This window comes from Triticum aestivum, chromosome 5B (assembly GCF_018294505.1).
Source record: "Triticum aestivum cultivar Chinese Spring chromosome 5B, IWGSC CS RefSeq v2.1, whole genome shotgun sequence".
Classification (NCBI taxonomy): domain Eukaryota; kingdom Viridiplantae; phylum Streptophyta; class Magnoliopsida; order Poales; family Poaceae; genus Triticum; species Triticum aestivum.
The window spans coordinates 259,072,955-259,094,989 of NC_057807.1; the positions used below are offsets into that span (position 1 = coordinate 259,072,955).

Genomic DNA, 22,035 nt, shown 5'->3' on the forward strand with positions numbered 1-22,035 from the left:
CGAGGCGGGGGCGGGGGAGGCGGCCGGGGCAGGAACGGCGGCGGGCGGTGCCCTCCATGGCAGAGAAGGAGGCCGGCAGTTGGCTCCCGCGCGAGCTCGGAGCGAGCGAGCGAGTGCGGGTCGTGCGGGCGAATTTCCTCTTAACCCCTACTTCTACGGATTGCAAACTGGTTTGAGGGTTGGACCTCTAAATTTTTTTACGGGTTTAAGGGTTTAGAGGTTCTAGTCTACGACGTTTTTTCCGCGAAAACTGTAAAAAGCAATTATTTTTAGGGGTTTAAGGGTTTGAGGGCTCTACTAGTAATGCTTTAACGTAAGGTAAAAAGCAAGGTTGTATATGTCATACATGGGCTTGATGGGGCAGCTCTATGCGTTGAGTGTTTGAGAAACTAAATGATGCCCCATCTATCTTTACTTAGGTGGAAAAAAAGGTGAGGCATTAGGAAGGTGATGCCTCCCTTATACATGCCCTAAGCGCGAGTGCATCGTACGGCTCTAGAGGGACCGTTCTAGAACCTGGCCGGTCGACCTAGCAGCGCGCCTGTTTCGTGCACCAGGGTTCGACCTCCGGCTCACTCCGGCGCTCTTCCTTCAAAACGGTTTATACACGGACCCGGCTCGAGTCGACTCGATCCTCTCCGATCCGCACTCCTCCCCCTTTCTTCTTGCGCCGGAAGGCAAGCACCTGACCAGCGGCGACCGCGCGAGTCCAACACAGCACCCAGCCGCACGAGATGGCGGAGCCGTCGGCCGCCCCGCCGGCGCCGACTGACGCGGAGAGGGAGGACGCCCTGGACCGGATGCTCACGCGGCTGGCCCTCGCCGAGGACGCCCGCCTCGCGCCGCTGCTCGTTCGCGTGCTCCCCTACGCCATCACTTCGTTCGCCTCCACCTCCACCTCCGTCCGCAAGCTCGTGAGTCACCACTCCCCCGCCATTCAGCGCGAGCTCTGGGTGTCGCTCTTAGTTGGTTTAGCCGCCCCCCTAGTTGGCTTAGCATAGCCTGTGGTGCTATTTTTTTTTCCGTTGCTTCGATTTGCCCGTGAGGTCACATAATTCGAGCCTCGTTTACTCGGAACAGAGGAAATTCTGCATATATTCCCTACAGAAATTTCATTCGTACAAGTTCCCTGTTATTCTGAGCTCCTTACAGGATTATACAAAAACTGGCTGCAGCTGCCCTGTTCTGCAGTTTCATTTTAAACTCGTGGAACATCGGGCTTAAAACCGTGCTCTGTCTAATAGTCCCCTGCACCTGCTCAAGTGCTGGCCTGATACTCAGCAATACACATGCCTCCTTTCTGGTAGAAAGAATGCTTACTGCTGAGCCTGTTCTTTTGGTGCATGTTTTATATCATGTTATAACAAACATACATTTTTATGCCAATGAATGGCATGTAATAGAATACCACTTCTGTATTTGACTAGGCTATGGAGATTCTCAGCCACATCAACAAACGGGTGAAGCACAGGCCTGAGATTTCGCTGCCCATGCTGGATTTATGGAAGATCTATACTGAATCTGCTTCAACGTCTATTGTTCGCAACTTCTGTATTGTTTATATTGAGATGGCGTTTGAACGCCTGCCAAGCGAGGTATAGTCTTTCCCTTTGCCGGCTTCCCATTTCCTTAGCATTATTATTTTACCTTTACTGGGAAGTTAACAATGCAAACTTAACATTTTGTAACAGGAAAAGGGAAACATTGCACCTGATTTGTTAATCAATATATCGAAAGTCCCAGCTCAGCATCAAGGAATTATCTTGAGACTTGTATCAAAGGTTAGTCATGTCATGCATATATATATTTTCCTAAAATGGGATGTGATATATAAGTTGATCATATTGAATTATTTTTAGTTGCACGGAAAGTTTAGCTAGGATTGTTGTGTACCATAAAGTGCACATATAATTCAAGGATGTGCAGTGCAGTATTGCAGTGGATTTATTCCCACAAGAACAATAAAAAGACATATCAATGTTCCAGGTTGGACATGGGCTGTAGTTAATGACACAAATTTTATGCTTGAAAGTTAATCCTCAGAATGGAGGATAGAATTATAGATTGCCTGCGTTGCACACAGAAAATATGACATAAGTACTTCCCTTGAGAGAATTATTTTTTCTCTGTAACTCCTTTCATCATGTGCATGTTTTAGTTATTTTGGCTTTGTTGACTTTAGCCCCCCCTCGCCGTACCTACATTCTGTAACACTTGCATGATTTTGTCCTTTCGTTTTTATTTGTTGACCAGGCTATTGGTGAATGCAACACACGTAAGGTGGATGATAACATTGCCTTAAAATATCGATCCATAAGTGGATCTGATGATGGCTTAGTTTTTGCTGACTTCTGCTTTCACACAATATTGTATCAAACACCATCTCAAGGGTATATTCTACTTAACTGAATCAGGTAAAGTTGTAATATACATGTATTGAATTCAGGAGGCTGACTGTTAGCATTCTCCAGCATTGGATGCCCAGCAGGACTTTCAGTTGCCCAAGCAGATCGTGTTACTGGAAAGCTACCACTGAAAGGTGACACACTTGCATCAAGAAAGGTAATACCAAATTACATGCAGTTTTTCTGTTGAGCATTCACTGGGATTGTTGAGTGTATTATATATTTTATCCCTGTGCGTGTACTCATGTCTGTACATGCATTCACACATTTAAATTGTTGAGTGTACTACCTTCACTTTCCTTCTTATGGTTGAATTTCTCATCAATCTTTTCAGCTAGGTATCTTGAATGTTCTTGAAGCTATGCAGCTGACATCTGAGATTGTCTACCCTATTTATTTAGCTGGTGCTTCAGATAGGTACTTTCATTTCAAAAATCAATTTACAATCTGCAGAAATGACTAAGTGGATCAACAATTATGCTTATCACTGTTCCAATATAGTCAAGAATCAGTTGCTAAGAGAGGCGACGAGTTGTTAAAGCGCAAAGCTTCAACTGCGAACTTAGAAGATGCCAAGCTTATCAATAGATTGTTCACACTATTCAATGGTACGCATTATATATTCATTAGGGTTCTATTTATGCATTTCACATTTCAACTACAATACCTCCTGTGGTGTGGCATAGCTATTCCATCTTTGTGGTCTGGAATCTGACTGACCTACTTTTCTGTGTACTAAGTGACTGAATTACTGTTTGGAAATTCAGTTTGCTAGGTAGTATAATTGTGAAACAAAAACATCTAGTTTAACTTCAGTTCTCTTTCTTTTGCTTGTTTCTGTTGTCATGATCTATAGGTGAGAAAGTCATTTGTGTTTGTATGCCTGTTCTCACACCTTCCTGGTCTGTTCTTGAACTCCCAATTGTTTACCTTTCACAAGTATGCATACCATCTAGATTCCTCCTCCATACTACATAGTTGCATACAGTGCATGCCTGCCACTGGCATTGATCTCCATCAGCAGGCCCACCAATTGCGTTGTTGCACACATCCATACCCACACGCGTGCATGCTTCTCTTTTCTTCTTCCCTGTTATCAACTTGGCAGTTTCGTTGCATCTTGTCTTGCTCAATGTGAATCTGAATGTTTCATGGTAATGATCTCTGGTGTCACAGGTACCGCAAGTGCAGAAAATATAGCTGCAGAACTGAAAGTCGCCCCAGCACCTAGTTCATTGCGTGTTCGCCTAATGAGTGTTTTCTGCCGGTCAATTGCTGCAGCAAACGCATTTCCATACACACTTCAATGCATTTTTGGCTGCATCTATGGTATCATATCTTTACATTCTTTTATGCATTGTTATATTTTTATAGTCATGGCACACGGCTAATAAACTGCATATTTAATAAGCTCTGTTGGTACTTGGTAGCAAAGGACATTTTCCTTCTTATATCTCTATCAGTCATATAAAGTGCATTGAAGTAGAAGAATGAAGGACATTGAACCTCACCCTTGTTCGGACTAAAACATTTTCTTTTAGGTTAAAATAGTCATGGATAAGTTGTGTTTACAACCCTTTGGGCATTCCATTCCATTATCATGTAAAGTTGCACCATAGGCAAAAAGAATAATAATTTGAACATGAACGGATGGGCAAAAAGAAGAGTAAAGGATGCATGGAATATAAGACAGGAAAAAGAACATTTTTTTGAGAAAGAAGGAAAAGAGAACATTAAGTCCTGCTGAATGACTCAATTTAACTTTGAACATTGTTTTTCCATTCAATAATCATGCTTAAGTTGCTTTTAGAGAGCATTTTTTTTTGTTAAGCCTCAATATCTCACTGCCTGGTATCTGTTCTTCATGAGATGAAACACATATTTGTCCATTATTTCCATGTAGTATTCTTGTGGTGGACCTATAATATAAGTAATGGTTCTCGGTCTCCATCTAAGATTATCTCATTATGTCCCATTCATTTTAATTTATTAGTTTGTAGTTCCAGAATGCAAAATCTCGATTTCATCATTGCCATATGTGGGGGTGAGCTCAATATGTTTCTGCTATGTCTCTGTGCCTCTAGGAAGTGGAACCACTTCAAGGCTGAAACAGCTAGGGATGGAGTTCACTGTCTGGGTTTTTAAACATGTATGTTCACTTTGATCATATATAGTCCATCTTGTTCATTCCAGCTTTCCCTTTTTCCATCAATGTTACCCCCCGCCCCCCTTGCCGTTGTTGTAATATGGTATGAAAAGGCTGTGTATTATAATAGTTTTGTTATTGTTTTAGGCAGTAATGGACCAACTAAAGTTAATTGGCCCAGTTATCCTCAGTGGAATATTACGGTCCCTTGATGGTTCATCCAGTACAGAAGCAGGTCTCTTGCACTTCTTATCTACTCTACTTGTTCAAACCTGCATGTGATTTATTTCCGCATTGTTTCTTTATATTACTCGAATTTAACATCTCTTTGATGAAAAAATTGTTCATTTTGTACTCGAGAAAATATCCAATGATTTCTTGATGTCCTCCATCTCCAGATTCCACTGCTAGAGATGTCAAAATATTTGCATACCAGGCCATTGGTTTGCTCGCCTCTCGTATGCCTAATTTATTCAGGCATGCCCTTGTCATACACTTTTACTTTCTCGGCTCATATTTTGTTTCTGCTATGGGGAATGATCTACTACTTCTGTGAACATTGCAGCAACAAAACAGAAATGGCTATGCGACTCTTTACTGCTTTGAGGTTGGAGGATCAATCACTCCGCCTCACAATTCAGGAGGCAGCCACTTCCCTTGCTACAGCATATAAGGTAGTTATGGAGCGCTTGCTAAAGTATGCTGTCACAACCTATCTAAGACGCCGGCAAAGATGATTGTGAATTTTGATTCGTTGGTTGTCTTAAGTAATCAAATAACTATATTTAATGCTTGATGCAGTACATAAGTGCTAGTTTATTGTCGATTAACTCCCTGTAATATTGTAATGCCCATGTCCTTACATGCTAGTCTAGTATGCATGATAAACCAGGCACCTTGGCAACACAACAACTCAAGATTTTATCCTTGCTTTACACAAAATGATTTAAACTGGAGTTGCTTGTCTATACACCAATGTTTGTATGTTGCAAAATCATTCATAGCACCTTCACATGTAATGTGACCTAACCCATCTGCAGTCTAGTGTTGCTGGCTTGCTGTTACTGTTTTACTGAAAAAAATCTATAACATGCAGCTCATAATAGTTTATGAGCTGAATATTTTCTTAGCTCCGACTGTAAGGTGCTGTACCTAACTCATTACTTGTATTTAACTCATTTTGTTGCTCATGGTATCAGGGTGCTTCAATTGTAGTACTGAAGGATCTTGAGGCGCTTCTTCTGGAAAATTCTCAAGTGGTAAGATTATCGTTCTAATTATCTATTCACAAATACTTTTATAGTCCAGAACTTAGTCGGGCTCTACGAAGGTCAAACTACCTTCTCTGTATAGTTTCACTTTCACCCTTTTTTCTTGGACTGGTCTGGAGATATGTGACAAAAATAATACTGAAGGAAGAAATCTAAGATGTTGCGATTGGGATGATGGATTCCATTGGGTAGATGACTATTTCTTCTGATTTTTGTGATGCTATGGGTCACACTTCCATTATGCATTAGAGTTGTGTGTTTAAGTTGCAGTATCTTGCTATTCTTAAGGGCCTTATTTGAGTAAATGCATGTGCCCTTAGTTGTTCGGTCTCTATAATTTTCTGATGTTACATTTATATCGTAAATTTTCTTGAAGGAGCAAATTGAGGTTCGATTTTCTGCTGTAAGATGGGCAACAATGTTATACGACATGCAGCACTGCCCAAGCCGGTATATTTGCATGCTTGGAGCTTCAGATGTAAAACTGGACATAAGGTTGGTTATTGACGATGCTAGTAGATATACAATATGCCAGCATGGTGCTTTGTTGCTCTTTTGTTGCATTTTTGTACTTTTATATCAGATACAAGTTCATCTTCTCCTATGTACTTAACATCGGGCCATGAAATCTATAAAACTTGGGCCTGTTGTATGCACGCTCAACTTTTTAACCGTATATATAGGCAATGGTGGCACCCTTAGGATCATCTCTTTTCTAGCACAGCGTTCCGTTTGTTTGGAAATGTAATACACACAAGCTTTCTGAGATTCTTGCCCAACAATTGCATGAATAATATAAAGGTTTTATATGTTTCAAAATTAATGTTGTTGGGTTTGTATTTATTTAAAGCACCTTCCAATGGTATCAATTTTGTATCACATAACACACATATTGCTAATTATTGGTCAAAGGTAAATCTTGGAAAGCGTGTGCGCCTTACATTTCCAAAATGAGGGAGTAGCATCTGGACAGCTCCAATTTAGTATCAAACACTTTCGTAGGTCATGCAAACCAAACTTTAGTAGTTTGTGCCAATAGTTCGAAGTTGATGAGAGTTGACTTGTAGCTGTACACTTGATACTTGTAAATTAGTATCCATGATTTTGTCCTAATACAACACACTCATGGTTTAAATTTTTTATGATGCTAACATATTGATGCATTCCTTAAGTTCCTGTATATATATAACTGCTATTGTTGATTCTTCTGTACACAGGGAAATGGCTCTAACAGGTCTAAATCTGTTAAATGATGAGAGGCAGTCACCTGCAATAACTGTTGATTTCAACTACCCTGATATTGTGGAGATGCTAAATTATATCTACAGCCAGCAGCCTAAGCTGCTGCAATCTAACGATCAGAGTGATGGAAAGCTGCTATTCCCATCAAAAACATTTCTTGCAATGATCAAGTTTCTGATGAAGTGCTTTGAGGCAAGTGATATTCCAGATCTTTCGCAAGAAGATCCATCTCATTCCCCAGTAGCAAAAATGTGTGTGGTCTTAGAACATGCCATGTCGTACGAAGGGTCTAGTGAACTGCATGCATTGGCCTTGAAGTCATTGGTTGATATATCCTCTCGTCAGCCAAAGGTTTTTTTCTTCTACCTATGTTAAAAGAAGCTTAATTCTTTGTTCACATGTTTTAACCTTTTGCTTCATAATTTTTCATAATTTGCAGTTGGTATCGTCACGGTATGCCAACCGTTTACATTGGCTGAGAACTTTACTAAGTCATGTTGATTCTGATGCTCGTGAAGCTGCGGCCCGTCTGCTTGGCGTTGCTTCTTCAGCACTTTCAAGCTCGGCTGCATTGAATCTTCTGTCTGAACTCACTTCAGCACTTGACCCAAATCATCCGTCAAGGTATGCAAGAGAAAAGTACAACCTTTTGATGTTTTACTTATGTTGCCATACTGCTCATGTGTATATTTGATTGGTTGGGCCAGATTTGAGATTTACCATGGATTGTTATGCGCAATCGGGTATGTAACCGCCTGCTGTTTGAAGGAATCTTATGTAAGCTCATTCTGCTTTCCTCTCCCTCATTTTTGTAGCTTATTGCGTATTTCATTTTCTTTGCTGAATCGTGTACTTTAAATGAAATCTTAGCATATTTGCTTTCACCGCTTTCGGTGAAACTCCATCTAGAATATAGTTTCGTAGTTAGTTGCCATACAATTTGATTTATGGCCTGTGGTGATCATCCATTCTATGCTGTTGTATTGAGAATAGGGGAGAGAAATTGGATGACATAGTCCAGATATTCCTAGTTTGTATCTCTTGTATTATACTTCCTGTACAGAATTGATGTTTGGTCATTCATGGGGGGTCTTTGACCATAAGATGCGCGTGCTCTATTCAATCAGAGGGAAGCCGCCAGGAGGGGCTTGTGCAGCTAGGTACCTAAGTGTTCTAGTTGATTGGTTGATCTCTTTGCGAGCTAGAGAAGTGATAAAGGAGATGTTCTTGCTGTCAAGAAAGAGTATATTTGAAGAGCCATTACCTAGTTCTCCTGCTTAGATGCTCGAAGATCCTTTCGGACCTGTCTGTTTTGTTGTGCCTTTTGCATGATTCTGCAGATGCGCGGCTGGTATTAGAACAATAAGTATAGTATGTCTCATGAATGTTTAATAGGAAAAAAATTATGCTTGACATTATGGAAGAAAGGAAGAAGGTACTATAAATCATGTTTGTTCATAGCGTTCTCGTCATCATGATGCAGGATTTTAACTTCTAGAAGTTTGGTTAAAGTATTTGTGTATAGTTGGACAGTTTTATGGTTTATGAATCCTTTGACTTCAAAACATTGTTTCATCAATGTAGCCTTGAAATTGTTGATTTGCTCTTATACTTGATAAGTAAATGCACAGATACCTGAAGAACTGGTCCAAAAGGTAGTTGATATTCTTGTAAAAGTTGTTGAGTCTGAGGGTTCAACATTGGCATCACTTGCAATGGAATCTCTTGGCCATATTGGGCTCCGTTGTGCATTGCCTTCCATTAGTAGGAACTCCTCTCCAGGTAAAGCTGTTCAGTGTTCACCGCCTGTCTTTGCTGGTTATTTATTTAAGCTAATTTTGTTTGCCATACAGCTGGAGTTTTAACTGTTCTGCATGAGAGATTAACAAAGCTGCTTTCCGAAAATGATACCAAAGCTATACAAAAGATCTTGGTATCACTTGGACATATTTCATGGAATGAGTTGTCCTTTTCACATCTGAAAATTGCGTTAGACTTGATTTTCAGTCTCGCGCGTTCTAAGGTAGTACTGTTATAATTCAAATTTTCAGTGAAAAATATTACTCCTACTATTATGACAATAATCATATTATGGATTTCATCTATTTAGGTTGAAGATGTGCTTTTTGCATCTGGCGAGGCTCTCTCTTTCATATGGGGTGAAGTTCCGGTGACTGCAGATGTGATACTAGAAACAAACTTTGTTTCCCTTTCCCAAGCCACAAACTTTCTTACTGGTGATGCACCCCTGCTTGACTCAAGGAACTTCGGTAAAAGAAGCAGCTGTGAAGAAGCACGTACAACGGCTCAAGAAGAAATTATAAACAAGTTGTTTGATACACTAATTTATAGCAGCAGAAAAGAGGAACGCTGTGCGGGTACAGTCTGTTTGGTCTCGCTCACAATGTACTGTGGTCGGCATCCGAAGATCCTTGAACTCCTTCCACAGATTCAGGTTTTTAATAAATATAAAACTTCTAGATCATCATAAAGCTCTTAATTTTTGTTCTTACTAAACTGTAGCACTGCATTAAACTGATCAATCATTATGCGAACATTGGTCTGTATGATTTTATGCTAATGAGCACTCACTGTCTGGGATGCACTAGCCAGCTTAAATAGTGTGGTATACTTCTACCTGCAATCTAAAATCTGTAATAAGAGTAGCTTTTAATACAGTATAGAACTTCAAGTTCTTAAGATGTTTTTTCTACCATTCATGACCGGAAATTTCAGCATTGTAGTACTGATAACCACCTAGTCTAAGACTGAAAGATTTACTAGTGCCAAAAATAAACCTCCTTTTAGAAACATTTTTTAATTTTGGGCCTTTGGAGTATCTGTACCTTTTCGTTGAGAGTTTTTTCTTGCTACAATGTATATGCATATACTGGTGATTTAGGTTACTGTTTCCACAGCTAGCAATGTTCTTGCTTTGGAGGGAAACAGTTGTCCTTAGTGTTGACCCTCTCTCATCTTTAACCTTTCTTTTTGTACGATAATCATGTATTTTTCAATCAAATATCGGCCTTCTTCATGTCAGCGATAATTTATTTTTTCGAAACGGATGTCAGCGATAATTTTGGGTGCCTGGAAAGAACCGCTGCTTTCGTTGGTTGATTTAAAAATTTAGGAATGCTAATTTTGTGGCCCTAGGAGGCTAGGACTACTTGTCAGCTCATATGCGCTGGTACTGTTTTCTACATATGCATCTTTGCGATGGTACTGAGCATGCCTTTTCTCAGTTAGCTGTTTGCACTGGGCTTATGGCTATCATGAACATTTGGTGTTTACTTACTTTACAGGAAGCCTTTTCTCACCTTATTGGCGATTCTAATGAGCTTACACAAGATTTGGCATCCCAAGGTATGAGTATTGTGTATGAACTTGGTGATGCTTCTATGAAAGGGCAGTTGGTTCATGCACTGGTGAATACACTGACTGGCGCAGCAAAAAAGAAAAAGGCCATTAAGGTGCATACTATTCTCTCAAATTTCTACCTTTTTATGAGATCCTCAATTATCTTTTACTTAAGTATTTTTGCTTAATGTACTTGCATTAGCTGATGGAGGATTCAGAGGTTTTTCAAGAAGGAACCATTGGCAGTAATCCTGCTGGAGGAAAGCTTAGCACATACAAGGAGCTCTGTAGTCTTGCCAATGAGATGGGACAACCTGACTTGATATACAAGTTCATGGATCTGGCTAACTATCAGGCTGCTCTCAATTCCAAGAGGGGTGCTGCTTTTGGATTTTCCAAGATAGCCAAACAAGCTGGGGAGGCACTTCAACCCCATCTGCACACCTTAATTCCTAGGCTTGTCCGATACCAATATGATCCTGATAAGAACATCCAGGTATAAAGTATTACATTCACCTTATGATATTTGCCATATTCCTTTTTTTGGTGGTGCAGTGAAATTAAATTGATAGTATTATTATGTGAATATTTGCACTTCAATGTGGACGAGTCACCTTAGCGATTGATGTTGCTTCTGTGAAAGAACAGTTGCCTACATAATTGGCCAGAATGATTTGCCTAGGGTTCTTTATCTCATGTATTACTTACCAACAAGTTGGTTAGGGAGCTTGCGGAGACTCGTTTCAGTGATTAGCAAGTATTACCTTGTGCAGTGGTTCCTCGAACAAATCAGGATGTTGACCACCTCCCCAAGTTTGTCTGTGCTTTTGTGTTGCCAATATAGTCATTATTGTTTCATCAAATTGAGCTTGTTTGTTTCCCTCATCCTGCAGTAGACACCACCATTTTCCTGTTGCAGCAGCACACTTAGCTATAGAAGTCTTGCCTGTTGAATAATCCTGTCTGTTGTGCGAGATTGCTGTTGCTTGGCCATACCATTCATTACCATAGTCCCATATGGTTGGCCAACCAGCTGCGACACAATCAACTATTGTTGCCGCTGCTGCTGCTGTGCACGCCATCCTTACTGTGCTTGAAATTAACAAAGCTTGGATTTATAATGAATGGATAGTGATAATGCTATAAGCATCTTTAGCTCTGCTTTTATGCTTACTAGGTACAGCACCAATCAGTAGTATTTTGGCATCATCTATTAGCACTCTTTGTTGATGTTCTTACTGATGTGTGCACTCATAGATATCTAATTATGACCTAGAATATTATCTTAAGCAGCAATAAGCTTTCCTCCTAGCTGACAATTCCAGTTGCATTTCTAGGATTCAATGGGGCATATCTGGAAGTTAATTGTTTCAGATCCCAAAAAGGCAATAGATGAACATTATGATGTCATAGTAGAGGATCTGTTGGTTCAATCTGGATCACGGCTTTGGCGCTCACGTGAAGCTTCTTGTCTTGCACTTGCAGACATCATCCAAGGTCGAAGATATAGTCAGGTATGTGAATATTTTGGAGTTAGTTTGAAACTTCCCGTCAGTGCACTAGGCTGCACAATCTTTTGAGAACCAAACAGAACTCACCGTTTCTTTTGTTTTTCTCAAGGTTTCTAAGCATTTGATAAAAATATGGACAACCACCTTCCGTGCGATGGATGACATAAAGGAAACCGTGCGAAATGCTGGTGACAGTTTGTGCCGAGCTGTAAGCTCATTGACAGTTAGGCTCTGTGATGTGTCACTTACTACCGCTTCTGATGCAAAAGAAACAATGAGCATTGTACTTCCATTCTTGCTTTCTGAAGGCATACTCAGTAAAGTTGCAAGCGTTCAAAAAGCATCTATAAATTTAGTCATGAAGCTTGCCAAGGTATTATCAGCGGTGAAAGTTATAATGTTTAACTGCACTTATACCATAATGAGTCAGATGTAGCATCTAATGCTATTAAATTTCAGTGGTAGTTTGTGAAAGTTCTATTTTATCTTAACAAATTAAGCGAACACGAGATCATAGATTACAATATTCATGGAATTTCTTCTCAGGAAGGTGCTGATGTGAAAACATCGCATTGATTGACTGTTTTTAGGGCGAACTTTATATTTTTGCAGTACACTGAAACTTAAATAAACTGCAAGTAATCTATGTTCTTTCTTCTTGGTGGCCAAGAGTTATATCCTTGTTAGATGGAGAAAAAACTGTTACTAATTGGCTTGGAATGGTAGAAGTCTTGAAGTATAGGGTTTTCTAGCAGTTGGCTGAAGCTTTGACAGGCTGGATTTGTTGACTGAGGAAGGAAAAGGAGTCTGATCTTGATAGTATATCCTGCTCCTTATTTCAATTTTCTTACTTAATTTTACTTGTGGAAAGTAGTCCTAATGTACACTTAGTAACTTTGCTACCTTCATGTGCCAGTTCTGTTAGGTCGGACAGACTTTTGGACAGTCTTGGTTCCTGTGGAACCTTATATGTTTGCATGTGAATTCCTTTGCTTGACCTTACTATATTTCAGTAGGTCTCTCCCCTACTATTCTCCTAAATTATTTCCCCTAGTAGGATTGTAGTATTGATGTCGTTGGTTAATTGCATCCAAAGCATTGTTATGGTTTGCTTATGCATGGCCTATAACATACTGTTAGTGCTCATGCTTCTATGTGTGTTTCTTTAATGAAAAGAATAAAGAAAAGGAAAATCTTCAGCTTCTGACTTCTTGATGTTCATAGGGGGCTGGCATTGCCTTGCGGCCACATTTGTCAGAACTTGTTAGTTGTATGCTTGAATGTTTGTCAAGTCTGGAGGATCAAAGGTTAAACTATGTTGAGGTATGCTACTTTTGGTGGTTTTTGTAGGAATGTTGATGTCTTATTACTTATTAGTCTACCATGTTATTTTGTTCTGTACTCACTCCTGTATTTGGACCAAAGATGCATGCAGGAAATGCTGGCATCCAAACCGAGAAGCTTGACAGCTTGCGTGTAGCTGTAGCAAAAGATTCTCCTATGTGGGAAACCCTTGATATATGTATCAAAGTTGTTGACACAAATTCACTCGAGCTATTGATTCCTCGCCTGGCTCAGATGGTTAGATCTGCTGTTGGTCTTAATACAAGGTTAGTTTTCGTGCTAATACGGACCTTGTAGTATTCATGATATCACATACCATTTCACTTAACTTACTGTAATCTTACCCTGTCATTGCTTACGTGTCCGATTTCAGGGTTGGTGTTGCTAGCTTCATCACCTTGCTGGTACAGAAGGTCATGATTAACATCAAGCCATACACGGCGATGTTACTGAAATTACTTTATACTGCTGTTCTGGAGGAAAGGAGTTCTGCAGCCAAAAGGGCCTTTGCGTCTTCTTGTGCTGCAGTTTTGAAATATGCCAGCCAATCTCAGGCTCAGAAACTTATTGAAGACACCGCTTCTCTGCATTTAGGTGAAAAAAGTTCTCAGTCATCTGGTGCAGTTCTTATTAAATCGTACTTGAGCAATGCAGCAGATGTTATTAGTGGATACAATGCAGTGGTTATCCCTGTAATTTTTTCTTCAAGGTATGTGAACGACATATCTAACTCTTAACCTTTCATCTTGAGTTCTGAAACCCATATGTCAGCTATTTGTGATTTTATGAAGTTCATTATCATTAAAACTACAAAAGCAGTTCCCTGTAGTCTACGTACTTACTGGATCCCAAATAACAAAACTTCTTTCAGATTTGATGATGATAAAGAGACCAGTGCCTTGTATGGAGAACTTTGGGAGGATATTCCTAGCAGTGAAAGAGTAACCCTTCAACTTTATTTACCAGAAATTGTATCCCTTTTGTGCGATTGCATGTCCTCATCATCATGGGCTGGCAAGAGAAAGGTGTAGTCTCTGTCACTGTTTTTCTATTCATACAAATAAATTGGTGACAGTTAAAAGTGCTGTAGCTTGTATACTTACCATACTATGGTTATTGCAGTCAGCCAAGGCTACAAAAAGTCTATGTGATGCCCTTGGAGAACCTATTTCTGCGCACCACCATAATATTCTCAAATCACTTCTGAAAGAGCTACCAGGTCGATTTTGGGAGGTAATTCATACTATTACTTGTAAAATTTTAATGGAAACACTGGTTTGAGCGACTATGGCACATGCGTGCGCAAGTTATGCACTTTACATCAATTTTCCCCACAATCCTCTAACCAACCATTCTACAAGTGAGAGCATCTCCAATAGAAGATGTAGATGCAAAAATAACTAACTTATACATCACCAAGGGCTAAAAACGTTGCTCCAACAGATGATGTAGATGCAAAAAAAATTACATCACCTCCTCCAAGTGATGTAAAATACAACACTTGGAGATGCAAATTTTCATCTCCATCCCACTGGTGATGTAAAAACCTGCCCGGGCACCAACCGTCGAACCGCCCTTCATTTCGTTTCCCACCCCCGCCGCCGGTTCCACCGCGGCTGCGCCCCTGCCCTCCACCAAATCGGCCAATACCGCCGCCACCCGTCCTCTTTCGGCCGCCGCCGTCGCCAACCGATTCCGGCCAGCTCCGGCGCCGCCCCTTTGCCCCCGCCAGCTTCGGCCCCTCCCCTACACATTCCAGTCCGCCGCCGGCCATCCCCGCCGCCCGAATCCGGCCATCCGTCGCGCAGGAGCAGAGGAGGCTGCCGGCCGCGCACGCTTCTCGGAGGCACTCTTGGCCGCGCTGCTACGCCTCGACGCTGTCCCGGGCCACGACTCGGCCTGCGGCGTCCACAGAGGAGTTGGCGAGGAGTGGCTGGGGCAGATGAGGAGCGGTAGCAGGAGCTAGCAGTGTGCAGCAGAGGAGGAGGCGAGGAGGAGCGGCAGCTCGATTTGCTCGGCAGCTGGTGTGACGCGCGAGAATCTGGCCGGCGGCGCGCGAGAGCATCGGCCATTTGATCGGTGGTTCAGTTTCGACAATAGGTTCAATTTCAACAGTAGGTTCAGTTTACATCACCAATTATACATCATCTACTGGAGTTGGACTTGTATACATTATCTGTTGGAGTTGCCTCTTTTTTGGAGATGTAAAATGCACTTTTTGATGATGTAAATTGTGCAACACCTAGTTTTATATCTCCAAATTTGCATCATCTATTGGAGATGCTCTGAGAGTGGTGAGATGAATAAAATTCAGTGAGCGAGAGAAATTTTGGAACTTCCATCGCATGTAACTAAAGTTATGTACCATAGTCTCCTTTGTTTTATTAAATAAAATTCGTATGGTAATATCTCTCCTTATCATCCTTCCAGGGAAAAGATGCTGTTCTGGATGCACTAGCTTCACTGTGTTTGTGCTGCCACGCCGCTATAACTGCAGACGAACCAACTATGCCTAGTGTTATTCTGAATGCTGTTTGTGCTGCATGCAGTAGGAAGCCGAAATTGTACCGTGAAGCAGCTTTCTCGTGTTTACAGCAAGTAATTCTCTTTTCCATTCCTTCATTTCTATATGAATGTAAAAACTTGTTATAATTGGCTGATGTTCCTTATGTTCAAGAAAAAAGATTCTTGCTGTTACACAATTGTCAGCATAACCACACAAAAAATTATGATGTTAACTTGAAGCATGATATAACTAAATTACCTCAGGGCTTTTCCTTCTAGTGTATTAACTGAATAGGAGAACAAAAGTTTCCTGAAAAGACTGCAAAAAAGATATGTTTCTCGAGATATGATGTGGAGGCATCTAAATTGGAATGATGGTATTGTTGATAATGTTGCCACTTATTAGTTTGCATAGACAAGCATCTCTAATAAATCTACTCCATGGGAATTTAATACCACATTTTTGTTTATGATCAGTAGTCGATTGATTTTTGGCATTATATATACTCCATCCGTCCCAAAATAAGTGACTCAACTTTGTACTAAAGTCAGTACCATTTAGAATCAGTACCATTTACTTGGTTTTTATTTGCTTTCTTTTCAGGTGATCACTGCATTCAAAGATCCAGGATTCTTCAATAGTGTTTTCCCTATGTTGTATGAGGTTTCTAATCAGTCTGTCATTTTTAAGACAACAAGGAGTTCATCTTCACTAAGTACATCTGCTGCTGCTGGTCAGTCGATATTTGGGCTCTTTCGAACTAGGTCCCATGCTAAAAAATTCCTTTAATACTCCATTTTTCCTATCATATAAACACAGTATGGTAATTTATATCATAACAAAAAAATTGAGATCCTGACGCGGAAGTTTACAACACCCTGCATGCGAATATTGATACCCTTTTATGCTCGTACTGACTTTGTATTGGTCTTTTTTTCTGCAGAGCAAGATGAAAGTGCAAGTGTCTCCGTTTCTCTCGACAAGGTGCTCAACTGTGCTGCATCTAGCATCACTATTGCTTTGCCACAAGATATTATCCACCAAAAGAAGAATATGTTAGAGGTTCTGCTGAACTCTCTTTCACCCGAGGAGGGTTGGCAAGGTATGTTTTGTATGCAGGATCGGTGATATATTCTGAGCAACTGTTTTACAAATAGATCTGCATTGATACTTGAAAACTATCATCGTGACACTTATCTGGATTTTCATGAGCAGTTAAATTGTCATCCTTCTTGTGTATCAAAGAATTGTGCTACAAATTTTCGGATTCTGGTGGTAGCACGGCGTGGCCTGAAGGCACAGATGATTTTGTTCAGGAGGTACATCACATAGTTGTTTGGTACTTTATCCGATATTTGGTCATTTCTTCGTTGATCTGACAAATTTCTTTTACCCTGGTATCCAAACTCAGATGTTTCATTCAGTGGCGTCAAAAGTAGTAGACTCCATACGCTTAGTTAAGATTGCTCAGGTAATCTTCTATGCTTACCAACTGATACTGCATCATCTTTACTCATTTTTATGTTAGTTCAATATTGCTTACTAAATATAAGCCCTTTTAGAGATTCTAATATGGAGCAAAATCAGTGAACCTACACTTTAAAATATGTAGTTCGTATTGAAATCCCTAAAAGGTCTTATATTTAGATACGGAGGGATTCTAATACCGTCCTCACTGGCATTGAGCCTCGAGTCCCACATGCTATCATAATCACTATTTATCGTCCAGGAAGGACCTTGGTCCTTACGAGTTGTGTTTTTTTTTCCCGCAGGTTCACGTTGCTGCTTCAGAGTGCCTTCTTGAGTTGATCAAATTGTATAGAGACTTCCCATTGGAAGAGAGAAGAGAGGCCAAGTTCGAGGGTGAACTAATCCAACTCTGCGAGTCAGAAAAAAGTGAACAGGCAAAGGCACTTCTGAAGCAATGCTTGGCTGCTCTCAAAGAGCTCACTGGCGTAACCATGACGATGGGTTAGATACACTCTTTTCGATACATGTAAAATCTGATACATGAAAATACTGCCAGTGGCATACTTGAAATTTATGGCAAAATGATTGCATTGCACATTTTTAAGCTATGCAATACGAAAATCAGCAATTTATCACACAGTTCGGTTAATTGTTCTCCATTTTCATACACTTTTCTGTGAGGTCACAACTTTCTATTATGGCGAAGAGGGCTCTGATTATTCAAGGTTCATATGAGAACTGAGGATACAAATTGGTACTCCCTCCGTTCCAAAATAGATGACCCAACTTTGTACTAAAGTTAGTATAAAGTTGAGTCATCTATTTTGGAACGGAGGGAGTACATATCAATCGTTCCTGATAATTTTCACCTGACAAGAGTACATTGATACGGTATACAACAACCAAAATGGCTTGCGTAAATGCATATGCTAGACGGACAGCACTGTGGAGTTCCAGTATGACGGCGCCTCAGGCCGTTAGCCTGCACAAAGCGGTTGCAGTCTTGGAGCCTGACGGCCGGTCGAGGTGCTTGCAGATGTAGTCGCCAGCGTCCATGAGTTTGCCGAGGTCGACGTTGGTCTCTATCCCCAGGCCGTGGAGCATGTACACCACGTCCTCCGTCGCGACATTGCCCGTGGCGCCCTTGGCGTACGGGCACCCTCCAAGGCCTGACACAGACGAGTCCACTACGCCGATCCCCATCTGGCAATGGCAACAACATGAAAACAGTGTTAGGACAACAAGCCTTGCTCACTGACTCGTTGTTTTCAGCTCGGTTATTATTATTATTACCTGGAGAGAGACTAGGATGTTGGCAAGGGCCTGGCCGTATGTATCGTGGAAGTGAACGGCCAGCTTGTCTGCCGGAACCACGGCCATCACGGCCTCCAGCATAGGAACTACCCTGCCTGAAACAAACAGCCCATGTTAACAGTGTGCAAAATCTCAACAAACAAAAAGCCTCAAGAAATCAACAGTTTAATATGGCACTCAGCGAATGTGATAACGTACCTGGCGTACCGACACCAATCGTGTCACCGAGTGAAATCTCCGCGCAACCCATGTCGTAAAGCTCCTTGGCAACATATGCTACTTTTGATGGATGCACGACGCCTTCCACGGGGCAGCCCACCACACATGAAACATACCTACCACAATCAGAGGATGGAGGACTTCAGAACAGATTCGGCAATCAAGCTCTTCGTTTACACTTGCTTTGGACTTAGGCAGCTTACCCGCGGATACGTATTCCATGTTTTTTGGCAGCAGAAGTAACATCACGGTACCGAGCAAGGCTTTCCTCGATGGTACAGTTGATGTTCGACTTAGAGAAGGATTCAGAGGCAGATGCGAAAACCGCCACTTCTTTTGCGCCAGCTGCAACAGCAGCCTCAAATCCCTGCAAATGACATCGCTTCATCACTACAAAATATGTCTAGTGTATTGCAACTTCTTTTGCATGTCATTTGCAGTGATTTGAGACTGCTCTGAGAAGAATTTGAAGCATAAGTCTACAGAAATGGGCATACTCTGAGGTTAGGAGTTAACACAGGAAACCGCACATCTGGTGCATGCTGGATCCCTTCAAGGACATCCTTTGCATCAGCTAGCTGCACTTCCAAAATAAAGTTATCATTAGTTTTGCCGTATCTTTGGTCTGTAACTGTCTATCTATTATGCATGCTAGCACAACTTTACAAGAGAAAAATGGAAGTTAAATGGAACAATTTCTGAAGAAAAAAATGTAACCAAGCAATTAATTCATAATCCTGCATGGACATACTGTAATTCGTTGAATAAGAGAAGGTATATTACCTTCAACCAGCAGGTTTTAGATAGTTCAAAGAGCTAACTACTGCGCATGTTACACAGCTTCATCTAGTTTAGGTACACCATAAATTACCTGCGGCACCCATCTTGGGGAAACAAAACTTGTGGCTTCAACTACTGACAGGCCAGAAGCCACCAACTTGTGTATCAGCTCAATCTTTACTGATGTCGGTACAATGTTCTTCTCATTCTGCAGACCATCTCGTGGTCCAACCTCAACCACCTTCACAAACCTTGGGAGATCCCACGAAACCTGAAAAATCAGTTATTCATCGACTGAGCAAAGGGGAAAACATCTGGGTAGTAATGATTCTTATTTATTACGCTTTCAACCAAAGCTTGCATATGAGTTCAAACAGTACTAGAAAGTTATGACTTTGCGGCTTAGTTTACGGCTGATGAACTATGTTGCGCTGCCATAGACAGAGGCTTAGTTTGCGGTTGATGAACTATGCTGCGCTGCGCTTATTTTGTAGTCTGCTGTGGGAAACTAGCCATGAAACTAGGGATAAGTTGGTTAAACAAACACTAAGATAGACAAAAACTAGTTGGATAAGTTGGATTATCATAATCCACCGCAACACCGAACGCATCCAAAATGATACATGTCACTTCCTTGCTTCTGTTTTTTTAAGGAGTCCTTGCTTCTGTTAGAGGAGGTGCAACCAGACCTAAAATAGGGAAGCAAAATTGAATGCATACATCATCCACTATGAAATTTCACAACTTAACTTACCTTTTGTGGAAGAGTTCTAAACTCCATATCCACTCCATTGCAGGACGAGTCGGTATACTGGCCTTGCAGATGCCATGAGCGAGAAGTGCTGTGAAAGAGCGTCTGGTTGTTGCCACTGTTGCTAGGCGTGTAACTGAAAGCAGAACAGATAAAAAGATACTATTACTGAATGGTTGCTCACATCTGGAGATACTGGTTAAAAAAATATGAAAAATAAAACACCGAATAAAATGACAAAGTATGAGATGAAGCATTTGGTGTTGAATGACAGGAAAACTTACTTGCCGGTGCTGCGGTCATCAGCTGTTGATCTGCAAGCACTTTGGCAGAAGCTTCCAAGTCTATTAATACTCAACTTTGGCAGGTCCCCAAGACCAAGTGGTTCCTCTAGGCTCGACATTCTGGAAACATAAATGAACAATTGAAGAGTGTGAATAACAATGCTGGCATATAAGTACTAACTAATTTCTTTGTCTGCAGTGCCGAAAGCATCTGAAACATCGAAGGATACGAATTGCAAACATCGAAGGATGGTATGACCAGTGGAGCCCACATCCCTCAAAAACAAAAGAGCTGCTATCATCACACACCATTTCAAAGATATCAATTTCGCGCGGTTGTGCTAACTAGCAAGTTGGATTGCTAGTACTATCAATTCATCAGTTGGATTCACCATTGAAAGAGGATTAGGGTATGGAGCTGTGGCACAGAGCAACGCTTAACTCTTGAGCAACAAAGATTTGCTTTAGTTCTTTCGAAGTGAAATTTTGAATTGAAGCATGAAGGCGGTTGGATCATGGAATGAAACATTGCATCCAAATCCAAGCGCTCGCAAGTTCATTCAGATTTCTCCGCCTTGAAATCAAACCTAATCTAAAATTTCGCACGATACGATACTTGCTTGCTAAAAAAAAGAAACAGGAACGGGGGAAGAACCAAGAACCAAGAACCAAGAAAGGCACCTTTGATCGATGGATGAATTCGAAGCCAATCCGACGGAGTCCCCGCTCCAACGCCTGACGTGGTATAGGGCAGCAGACTCGCGCTCGCTTGAATCCGACGAAAAGATCGCGGAGGTCGCCGCACCCGCTAAAATGGAGGTCGCAGCTGCACCACCGCGTCTCCGCCAAGGGAAAGGGACCGGAACCCGGCCGGCGCCGCGTCCACCTGAAAAAAGAGTGGACCCGGTCTTCGGTGGGAGACGCGTCGTAGCGCTGCGGGGCCGCGGGTGTCAGTGGGAGCGGGTCTACGGGACCGGGTCTATGGAGAGGTAGGGTGTTTGGCGGAGGGCTTGGTGGGAGTTGTGGAGGCAACGGCGTTGGCTGGTGCCTTTCAGTTGGGTGAGCGGCCACCAAACCACGCGCGCTCCTGCCGGGTTCTCGGATCCGCCACACGCGCCGTGCCCGTTAGGATGGATTTGCGTTGGAGAAGTCGGTGCGGAAATATGGATCCCTTGGACTTTGGGTGATGGTAGTTGCGTGTCTCGTGGTTTTTGTGGCCTGAGCCGACAGAATATTTCTGGTTTTTCTAAAACTTTGGGTGCTGATATCGGGTCGGACGCGAGACCCGGTTGGCGGATGTATGCTGTTGAATGGATTCTCTAGATGCAAACGTGGTCGACACTACTCCAAGAAAACTGGGGTCTTTTTTCCCTCTTTTTGATGGGAAAACTGGGATCTTATTGGTGGTGCATGTGGTCTGGATGGATTTCCT

General features: G+C 41.6%; 2 protein-coding genes across 2 annotated transcripts; one reads left to right on the plus strand and one right to left on the minus strand.

Annotated features, from left to right (window-relative positions):
* Positions 1–610: 610 nt before the first annotated feature.
* LOC123111261 (proteasome adapter and scaffold protein ECM29) lies at positions 611–17,890 on the plus strand. Its single transcript, XM_044532019.1, has 35 exons — positions 611–914; positions 1,428–1,595; positions 1,692–1,781; positions 2,254–2,390; positions 2,472–2,562; positions 2,740–2,822; positions 2,907–3,013; positions 3,582–3,734; positions 4,490–4,554; positions 4,699–4,786; positions 4,950–5,028; positions 5,117–5,225; positions 5,751–5,810; positions 6,199–6,317; positions 7,040–7,415; positions 7,504–7,688; positions 7,772–7,841; positions 8,696–8,846; positions 8,918–9,087; positions 9,175–9,519; positions 10,370–10,537; positions 10,627–10,920; positions 11,762–11,938; positions 12,045–12,308; positions 13,160–13,258; positions 13,361–13,545; positions 13,653–13,988; positions 14,151–14,304; positions 14,402–14,512; positions 15,710–15,877; positions 16,389–16,518; positions 16,729–16,887; positions 17,001–17,104; positions 17,197–17,256; positions 17,558–17,890. The coding sequence occupies exons 1-35, from the start codon at positions 735–737 to the stop codon at positions 17,759–17,761; spliced, it is 5,439 nt and encodes a 1,812-aa protein (XP_044387954.1). The 5' UTR covers positions 611–734; the 3' UTR covers positions 17,762–17,890.
* Positions 17,841–21,582, minus strand: LOC123111262 (hydroxymethylglutaryl-CoA lyase, mitochondrial). The gene is made up of 9 exons (XM_044532020.1): positions 21,285–21,582; positions 20,604–20,723; positions 20,323–20,455; positions 19,660–19,839; positions 19,286–19,366; positions 18,992–19,155; positions 18,768–18,904; positions 18,549–18,664; positions 17,841–18,458 (listed from the first exon to the last, which is right to left on the minus strand). The coding sequence occupies exons 2-9, from the start codon at positions 20,720–20,722 to the stop codon at positions 18,225–18,227; spliced, it is 1,164 nt and encodes a 387-aa protein (XP_044387955.1). The 5' UTR covers position 20,723; positions 21,285–21,582; the 3' UTR covers positions 17,841–18,224.
* Positions 21,583–22,035: the final 453 nt, after the last annotated feature.